The sequence below is a fragment of the Scophthalmus maximus genome, chromosome 4, assembly GCF_022379125.1.
Source record: "Scophthalmus maximus strain ysfricsl-2021 chromosome 4, ASM2237912v1, whole genome shotgun sequence".
Taxonomy (NCBI): Eukaryota; Metazoa; Chordata; class Actinopteri; order Pleuronectiformes; family Scophthalmidae; genus Scophthalmus; species Scophthalmus maximus.
This window is the reverse complement of record NC_061518.1, coordinates 6,026,899-6,037,584: the sequence shown is the minus strand read 5'-3', so window position 1 is coordinate 6,037,584 and position 10,686 is coordinate 6,026,899. Positions and strand designations below refer to the sequence as shown.

The window sequence follows — 10,686 nt, the reverse complement described above, 5'->3', positions numbered from 1 at the left end:
GAGTGCCACATCCGATCTCAAAAGACAGGAAGAGAAGAAAAAAAACTCCCAGCAGAAAATTTGTAATCTTTTGCGTAGCAAAAAACGAGAAACTCACGTGATGAATGAAGAATCCTTTGCCCGGAGCCAAATCTGAAGTCAGTGTATGCTTGGGTGCGAGTGATTTCATACGTGCATATGTTTAAGAACCAAAAAAAGACAATTAAAAAAGGCACTTTTTTTTTTAATCAAAATTGCCCATCCAGATGCTGGAGAGAGAACAGAGGTCATCTCTCGTGACATGAGGAATCAAATCCGACCCATGCCTAACTACTCCTCGACCAACTCACACAAGGACAAGAGCAAACATTATTAGTAATCGCTTTTTTTATTTGATCTTTTTGTCGTTTTTTTTTTGTTTTTTTTTTCCAGATAGATCACAATGAACACAGCATTTAGACAATAGCAGTTGAAATAATCCATACAAATGAATGTCCCTGGTCTTTTCACCAGTTGCCCATTGTAGCGTGGAGCCCTAAGCAATCAGCGTGGACTTGGGGGGGGGGGGGGGGGCGGCGACACTGACAAACATTGGGTGCTTGTTTTACCTAACCAAAATGGCATGTTACTTCTGAGTGTGTGTGTGTGTGTGTCAAGCAGTGGCTGTCTGAGTCTGTGTGCACCCGCATGCGCGTGAGTCAGAGACCAGAGGCGGTTGGCCACATGCGACGGGGCCCACGTCCTCATCGCCTGGTAACACCAACGGTCTGGAGTGGGCACCAGCGACCCACTCCGGATCCGTGTAATGCACTGCCGACAGTGTGATGTCAACAGAGTTTAATTAGACAGTAATGAGAGGCCTTACATCATGCTCGACATCCAACTATGTGTTGATCTCAGCAGCAGCAGCAACCTCTGCTCTGTTGAACAGCTAATAGCCTGAGAGGGGGTGTGTGGGAGGGGGGGGCGCGCGACCATGGCTTTTTAAAGAACAACTTCCGTCCACTGGACCCAGCTCGCGTGCAGTCGGCGGCTGGGCCAGCGGAGCGCCATTAGAGGGGACAGCTCTTCAAGACGTGGCTGTGACAGTGACGGCCAGAAAATCTGAGTCAAAGGACGGGGTCCTGCGTTGACCCCTGCCCCCTGGTCCAAGCTGGAGTCGAAATTAAAGAGAGAGAGAGAGAGAGAGAGAGAGCGAGAGAGGCCACAGCTACAGAGGCGTATAGGTTGGAATAAAATCTATAGGACACACAGGTTAGCAGAAATTAGATCAGAAGACGGGAATTGTTTTGTCAAACGATGAAGGCGTGAAAGCGAATCAAGCGCGCGCACAAACACGCGTACACACACACACACACGCACACACACACACACACACACACACACAGCGTAGAGAATACTCAATCCAGCATGAAGACTGAGCACAATGAGGTTAAAAGAAAAATAAACCATACAGACAAGTGTAGACGTTTGCCCTCTTTCAGCCTTTCCTTTACCTCGAAGAGAAAATTTAGAAAATGTCTTTGTATTTTTTTTTTGTGTGTGTGCATGTTGTGACTATCAGACACGCTTGATTCATCCAGATATTTGGGAGGAAGAGATAAACAAAAACAATATTTCATATTTAAAAATAACCCTAAACATTTTCTTCCCTTCGTCAAATCCTCCAAGCCCTCTTCTAAAAACAGACTCTGCCATCCCCCAGGAAGGAAAAGAGAGAAAGGGTAAACTGTAACGGAAAAAAAAAAAAAATAAAATGTTTCCCCGATGAAAGAGCAGAGAAAAGGCAACAGTTCCTTTGCTCCTCAGAGGCGAAGCAAAGCAAACAGCTGAAGAGCGAAAAAGTGAGCGCAGGAGTAATGTTATAAAAAAAATTAAAAAAAGATGGCAAGCAGGCAAAAGATGCAGCAGAATGGCAGATTGACAGGGAGGTGTCCAAGCTTGTACCTTACTTGGGGGGGGGGGGGGGCAAGAACAGAAAATACCAAAATACTCAGATGTGAGATGTCTGCAGGATATGATGCGCTCAGATCTTCTTGGTACAGTAAGTAGAGTCACTGTTCCCTCTCATGGCCGCGTCTCACTGTCCGTAGATTTGGTGATTGCGGTCACATTTTCCAAAACACATCTAACCTAACAGCCAACAGCGCATTTCACCGTCAGAGGATATTAGAAAAAAGCACCTCCCGTTAGATATCTCAGAGGGTGGCCGAAAAATGTGCCAAAACTTTTTCAAAAATAAATGTCATTTGTCATTTGTCATTTCCTTTTAAGAAAGCCTGAATGTGAAGACACTGGGTTTTACAAACCGTCCAACTAAACAGCTAACACGTCACGTCCAAAGGAACTTCCGATAGAATTTCAGATGTGGAGTTTCTCTGCAAATGATGAGAATTGGAACACATACCCAGAAGGAGTACAGACACAAACGACACGGACGGCTGAAGAAGAACCTGGTTTTGGTCCTTTATAGAAAATGCACATTCTGGTGGACCAGGGCTTTATAAGCAGTCACAAGCTCCACAGATACAACAAGCTCTCCGCAGAGACAGTAAGGCAGTTTTATGATCACCAAGGAAACCATTCCGCTTTCCATATGGCAGGGTTTCTTTTTTTTGGAAAAGAAAGTGAAATCAGAATTTCAACACAAAACACACACATACTAGTTATTGTTAAAGAAAATAGCTGCCCTGTAAAATTCTGCTCAGTAAAAATATTCAGACTGCTATCGTGTGTTTGTTGCTTTTTGTCGTTGGTTTTGAGTTGTATTCTGGATCAGCTGGCTCATTAAGCTTTCAACAGTTATTGTATCTGATCCAGCTGGATCTCGGGGTAAAAAGAGGCGACATCTCGAAAGCACTGAAGCCAGCCTGCAAAGATGCAGAATAGAGAGGTGGGGGGAGAAAAAGACCAACAAAAACCCAAACTAAAGCAAACTCACAGAGTTCGACAGCTACTAAGGCAACTTTTGCCAAATACAATATAAGCCCATGTATATTGCAACACAACTATATATTAATTTAATAAAATACACAATATAGCTTTTGTACACATAACAATTTGGCTCAAATGCACAGAAATTGCAGTAAAATCAATAAAAATATGTCAATTTTTTGATGTAAACACATCTAAATTGGATACATTTACACATATAATGATCGTATGTATAGTGATGAAGTGAAGGGACATTTTCTTGTTCATTTATATTTTTGGATATTCGTCGTCAAAACAATGGCAGTGTCCTTTGCAGTTCAGAGAGTTAGCACGCCGCTCTTCGCCTTAACTCGAGGACACGTTCTGCTGAGATTCCTCATTTCTTTTTTTCTTATAAAATGTATAAATATTTTGTTAATATTTGGACACTATACATGGATTCGTACATATAGTCATCTATATGATCATATAGATAGCATTTTTTCACAGTTGAGGAAAAATGTCCCTTTTTACACAACTCGTGATTGCCTTGAGGCATAGTCACACACATGATAATTCACTGTACACAAGGGACTGAAAGCTGATGATGTACATGTGTAAGACAATTACACAGATGGCCAGGTGTGTGTAAGCATTGATGTGTACATGTGTTCTTTAAAGTGTGTGTGTGGGGGTATCAGTGCATGTGAGCGTGTATCAGCGTGTGTATGCGTAAAAGTGTATAGCGCACACGTATAAAATTGGTGTGTGCAGGTACACTGGTCAGCAACATGGACGTTTAAATAGAGGCGTGACAGAGACACAACTTACACATGTGGCAACAAATGACAGGTGAAACATGGTTACACTGATTTATAATTCTCCTTCAGCAGAGCACTTATGCCCGTCCAACCCCCCCGAAGTCCATAAACCAACCCTTGTGAACATACCCCTGATTAACCAATCTCTTCATGTTCAGATACAGGATCCATCACACATTAAACATCTATATTAAAGTCAGAAAAGATAAGGTTGCTTGTGTATTTTGGTCTTTCAATGTCCCAAATAGATGAGAATTTGTTTCTCTGTTTCTGCGTCGATTGTCATGAGTGACCATGAACAGTTTTTTTTTCCCCAGTCTGTCTCGATGGCCAACACACATAACAGAAATCCATCTATACGCACTTAGATATGTAGGATTTCACGAGAGACCATGAACAACACACTTATGAGCTGGTGGGCACTTAGATAACAGCTTGCGAGGTGCCAGAGGCATAAGCCTCTGCAGTTTGCTTAAGAATCCAAAACAAAAACAAAGAAAAAGAGCTTATAAATTCAGCAGAATTCAGATGTTTATAACCCAGTTCTTTTTTCGTTGGTAGGGATCTTCGCACCAAAACCGGTGCAAAATGACTGACATAATAAATGTTCCAATCGTCCGTCCAGTGTTGGTAATTTTCAACGACAAATACCGTGGAGAGAGCTCCTATCATAAGAGCCATTCAACCTTTTGATTTGTTTTGGTGACAGTTATTGTTTGAGAGTTTTTGGAACAGCCTCCTATTCCTCTCTCTACCTTTTTTCCCCCCCTCTGTGTCACTTCCTGAGTGTGCCCGTGGCCTCACTTCCTCTGCAGTCCTGCAACAGTTTGTCGATGTCTCTCACCACCTGGTCAGCATCCATTCCGTCGCGGCTTCCGTCAGGCCCCACCTGCTCCAGGGGACACTCCTTTTCACCTGCTGCCTCTTGGCTGATCCTGGAGCGGGCCTCGGCAAGCACCTTGGCCACTGGGTCCGCAGGAGGCAAGGGTGGGTAGACCCCCTGGTCTCTGGTCTGTTTGGTTGGTGACAGGTACTGACCGTCAGGAGGCCCGTAGTGGCCAGAGCACGAGGCCAGAGGAGGTTTGCCTTCAGCCCCATCGGCTGGGCTTTTGATTGAGGAGCACGGAGATGCGGTAGAGCAGCCCTTGGTAGGACTGTTGGAGACTGAGGGTACCTCTTGGAGCAGCGGACTGAGAGCCCGTTTCGCCTTCAAGTAGGGCTTGACATTGGCGACCAGAATAGTGTGGTCACGCCTCTCTTTTCCAAATGTACAGAATGTCTTCTTGCCATTGGGGTTGACAGTCTCGTAGGTCTCTGTCTCGGGAACAGTCTCCATCCCCGCTGGCACAAACATATTGTTGCGGTAGTCAATGCCCTCTGCCTGGTTTCCTCCAGCAGGGAACTGGGGCATCCAGCAGCGGTCAGAATGACCCAGTACTCGGCACTCCTCCGTGCAATTCACACAATCCTCATCTGCGGAAACAGAAAGACGGGGAGGGGATAGATGGAGACGAAAGTGATATTCATGTCAGTAGTGTACAAGGAAGAAAGTAAAAAATGCACAGTGAGAGGGAAACAGAATCATAGTGCTATTATGAAACTGAACTGTACAAAGAGTTGGAGTCCAAAGTTAGGGAAGTAGAGCCAAATCAAATGATGTAAAAGCCAGCAAAGGGGTGTCCCATTCCAAATGCACATGAGCATGCACGCACACAAACACACGCATAGACACCTTTCCAAGGGAATAGGGGACACCTGCTTGCATTTTCCAAAGCTCTGATCAAGGGGATGGCAGAGCATACAGAAAGGATGGAAAGGGAGCGAGAGAAAAACAACAACAGTTGAGGTTTGGCAAAGGCATAGTGCCGTTATCATAAATTCATGTCAGTGGGCTTTGAAGCCCTCCCTAGACAGACAGACAGTGCCAAATGGTTTGTGCTCCTTCCCTGTGTGTTTGTGCCTGTTTATTTGTGGGCTCCTTCTTGTTGTGTGTGCACGTATGTGTGCATAAGTACGAGTGTGTGTTCCCCTCTTTCATCTCTATTCAGAAGGATGCACACTCTGGCTGATTATGGGAGTGTTCATGCCTGTGTCAAATGGATCCAGAGCTTGGTTAAAAGTAAAATAAAAATAAAAATAAAAAGAGGAGCACATTTTTTCTCTCCTCTTGGGCGTGAAGTGAAAAATAGAAGAGAAAAAATGGAGCATCTGTTGTCCCACAAATGGATTTTTTCCATTGGCTGAGTGGGTTGAAACCAAGAGTAGCCAACCAGCAGCCTCACAGTAAAGATAACACAAATGAAATTGGTACAAGTAATTCCTTGTTTCTCATTTCCATAGTTGACAGTGCATTATACTGTAAATGGTTCTTTAAATAAAAAGGGCTTAGAAACACTGATTATGTTTCAAATGTGGCATTTGTTGTAGCTGTTAAATGGGCTAAATCAAACAACTTGCATAGGCTACATGACACATTTCAGTGGTGCCTTCACAAAAGTTGAAGGTAAAGTCAGTGACTCTAATCCCATACACTGTTTGATAAATTAAGAGAATATCTCCTCAAGGTCCACCAGCTATCCATTTTGTGTACTGAAAAAAAAGAAAGAATTCCGTTGTTCCTACACTTCCTTGACTCTGTAAATGGAAAATGGGTGTCGGTGCTAATGCTCAAGACAAAGACAAGGAAAGAAGGGGGGATGGGCGGCAGTGGCCGCAAGAGATGGTAAATCTGGCACGTGCTAACGGATAGTGCTAATTTAGGGATTACTAGGGGAAGGAGAGGTAGCAGTCTGCCTTGCGGTCAATGGCAGTCCTTGTGGAGTTTTGAATGGGATTGATTGGGAACGCGGACGAGCGATTGGCTGTGAAGGGAATGGCCCCCGAACGGTGCAAAGAGAGTGGCAGGGCAGGTAAAAACATTAAGAAACTTCATGCATGTTCAGCAGACCCATTAACCACCCACCAAGATAACTCCCAATAATCCCAACTCTCAGTCCAACAATAGAGGGAGACCGCGAGTCAATTGGCATGAAGACGGATTCGGGGGTTGCTGTGATTCTGCTTAACAGTTGGGTTGCAATTTGTTTGGTCCTGTCAACTAATGTTTGTCATGGCTAATCCCAACCGTTACCTCCTCTCTGCATATTAGCTTGGCGGCAACTCCAATGAGTTTAGGATGATGTTATTGTGTGCATGCCATTTCTTTGATGACACTTTTTATTATAAGAGAGTATACACTTGCTTATGTATAATGGTCTGGATTCTGCTATTGTGCCATTGCCTTAGCAACGCATCCCCATGAATTTGGCGGATGGAGCTTCTGAAGGTGTATCGAAGGGAGGGGGTATTTGTTTTGCTGTTGAGTTTAAATATCAAAAGGCTTTCCCCAAAATTGCTTACTCCACCTCAGAAGGAGTATGAAGTTCACAGGTTAGACAAACCCGGGAAATGCAGTAACACACACGCCTTTAACACTGCTCCCTGGTTAAACCGAAAGGTTGCTTGCACAGACTTCTAAACAAATGAAGCAGCTAAGACTAGTTTGCATATTGGTTTTGAGTTGGGTGATGCATCTCTGCTCGTTTGTGCAGCCAAACGCTGCAGACAGAACTGAGGCGGTTTTCTTTATTATGAGGAATTAGGCAAGTCTACTCAGAGAAGCCTAATTTCAGCATTACTGAGGTTTGCATAGTCCAAAGAACGTGTCGGTAGCACAAGTGGCTTATAGCAACATTTGCGTGAAGCAGTCAAATCCATGTTTTTATAATTTACAGCAAGCAGCTTCTCACCTTTCCCTGATGATGTTAATGTTTGATACCCTGATTCCTCATGATGATTCTCCATCCTCATATAGTGTTTTATGGAAAGCACATCTTAAATCAGAGTAATCTGTCTTCCTGTAACAAGCCTGCTGTGGTCTGAAGTCTGAAAACCAAAGTCAGTAGGCGTAATCTTGAGGGATATGTTAACACAGGGACTGAATAATATTCTCCTAGGTTTTTCGTTTCAAACAATTTGAAAGAGGCTACTCAGAGTTGTGAAGCATTTCCACCAACATTCCCAACCAAATGTGAGAAGACAACAGCATTTCTGCTAGGAGCTGTGAAGCCACCCCATCAATTACATTATGTGTTGCATGGACCTCTACAGCACGGCGAGAGTGCTGCTTTAAAGACCACAAACTTGGGAATAATACAATATTTCGTTGATGCGAATAGGCAGGCAGAGTGGATGCGCTTGAGTGCACTTGGCTTGACTGTCTTTGCTGTGTTGCGGGTCAGCAGCCAAGAATCCTGAGAGAGCGTCCTCCTAAGCTGCGGAGATGAGCTTAACACTTCACAAATGTTTGAAGAAGCCAAACAACGCTGGCAAAGAGTCTGACATTTCCCTCGTCGAGGCAGTCATCTGGAGAGGAAATAAGGTGAGCTGGAAAGCAGCAGCCAGTCCAGTTTGAAATGGACTGCATTTAAATGGTGTGGGTGTGAGCGAATGCATTTGACACGAAACGACTGAACAACATGTCAAAGCACCGAGATCGATGATTTGGTGGAAGGCTTGCACATAAATAATACAAACCTGAATACACTTTCCAACCAGAACACGCTATTACTGTAATCCATCACCGGGCCACAAAATAGAAAACCCAAGATGTAACCAAGCTTAACAGCCAGACGTCCACTGCCTTCCACACAGCCAGCGTGCATCATGTTCCAGACACACACACACAATTAACTTGGCCCCTGCAATGTCTTCATGCTCTCCGAGGTGATTGTCCATTCACTGTGTGCATATTAAAGCATAAATAATCCATGCAGACATATTTCCCGCTATTTAGTTGGAGGAAACCTATGATAGATTATTCATGTCTCAGATGCACGTTCAACCTTGAGGCGTTCTCCTCATATCTATGGCTAACAATATGACATATGAGAGCAGGGGTGACATTCATCTCTCTCTCCCCCCCTCCCTCTTTCTCCAGCATGGTTCCACCAGCTCTCTGCGTTGGCCAATAGAAGCCTCCACCAAGGATAAAATTTGCCTGCAATGATTTGGCTACCAGGGGCGTCGCTCAGACGCTTCCTCTCTCCAGCTTCTCTGTCAGTGGTGCGTAGGGCCCAAGATAAATTACACTGATAGAAACGCGACCAATGATTGTAATGAAGGCAATCATCTGTCACGTTATGATTCATCTCTCAGTCGTCGACTTGCTACGGTACACTGGTGAAACACGCTAATAATCTACATTACTCATATATGGTGAATATAAAGTAAATCATGAAGAAAAATAATCATATTACCTTATTAACATACTAACTATCTGCAGTTGAATCACTTTTATGTTTTATGATGGTATCCTGGGCATAATTGCCCTTAATCTATCAGGGAATTATATTATATATTTCCAATATTATATATATATATATATATATAGAGAGAGAGAGAGAGAGAGAGAGAGAGAGAGAGAGCAGCATTGTCGTTTTATGTTTTGCAAAAAATAATGAAATCAAAGTACCGAGGATCTCAAGATATCCGTCTGTGCTTACAACGGGGTCATAGCATGTTCTTTTTTTTTTAAATCTTTCAGAATTCACTCTCTATCAAGTCTGCAATCTTTGCCACCGATATTGTGTGGCTAAAGAAAAAGTTCTTAAATCTAATTTCGCACCCTAGCTTTGGAAAGGACAATATCTCTTATGTCTAAAATGGCCCTGAACGGAATGGTTACAAATGGGAAAGAGTGGACGAGGACGACCGAAACATATTAGACATCGGAATGAAAAGAAGAGGCAAAATTCCGCTTCGGTCACAAGTGTCACTGAAACTCTGACGGTATTTCAGGACTCAGCACAGTTGATGCTTGTATCTTTGCAGTCCTGTTGTAGACACTTGACTCTAATCCCTGATTGGAATCAGATATTGAATACAAATCTATAGCCAGCATGAAGTTTAATTAATTCCATATAATCTTTTGTTCTTTTGGAGCCTTTTTTTTTTTTTTTAACAGTAAGCTGCCAGGGCTATCTTACTTCCTCTGGCAGGGTTAATTGCCTTGCTTTACGGCAGGATGGCAAGACTAACAGCGAGCTAGATGAATGAGCTATGTAGCTGGCAGTTATCTGTACAGCTATGAGAGCACATGAAAGAGATATAAAAGCTGCTCTAAGAAATCCTTTGAGAAATAACAAAAAGGACACAGTGTCAAAGAAACATTTGCCGATTCAAAAAAACCCACCCTTGATTCAGCAGCATTGCAAAAACAAGGTGTAGTAAGTAATCTTGTTCGACAATGTTATTTGTCAACATCATATACTGCTGCGTCTCCTCAACGCAGAGGGAAAAAATGACAGATGAATAAAAAGGGTTAGCTAATTACTTTCTGGGCCAATGAGGTGCTTTATCTAAAATGTGAAAGTCAGTCCCTACATCTATCTCTTTAAAGTGACAGGGGCATTTATGGAGGGCAGTTCTTGCTGAATTAATTATGAATAATTTGAATGAATAATTTGAGCTGAAAGCACAGTAGAAAATCTCAAAACATTGCATGTAACGGCTGCCCGAGGTAAAAAAACAGAATAACGCAAGGACAATATGAAAAGGAAACTAGATCTATTGTGAATGGAATTGCTGTCTGTATGCATGACAGCAAATGTGCAAGTTAATTTATACTGACAACATAATACTACTACAGAGACAAAAACAAAAACACAACTCTTAATCTGTGCCAGAAAGACCCAGCAAAATGAGGACAAAGAACATTTTTCTATCAGTTGATCTATTCAGTCAATTGATTAAAGCATAATGTATTTCTTTTCTTTTGTTGAGAAATTAAAGTCTGATTTGCAATGTCTGATTTCTGTTTGTTGCATGGCCCGGTCCTTAAGGATCTAGAGCATCGATCCTTGGTTGTGTAGCTATGGCGAACAGAAAACTATTATTAGTATCTCATCTTTCAACCTACCCTTTTCTAACACTC

General features: G+C 42.9%; 1 protein-coding gene across 4 annotated transcripts in view; it reads right to left on the bottom strand.

Annotated features, from left to right (window-relative positions):
• Nucleotides 1–351: 351 nt before the first annotated feature.
• Nucleotides 352–10,686, bottom strand: part of pcdh17 (protocadherin 17) — a 56,107-nt gene continuing 45,772 nt past the window's right edge. For all 4 annotated transcript variants that reach the window (XM_035628196.2, XM_035628193.2, XM_035628194.2 and 1 more), the window contains exon 5: nucleotides 352–5,186. In XM_035628196.2, the coding sequence (XP_035484089.1) occupies nucleotides 4,489–5,186 (698 nt within the window). In that variant the 3' untranslated portion in view covers nucleotides 352–4,488. The remainder of the gene's footprint in view (nucleotides 5,187–10,686) is intronic.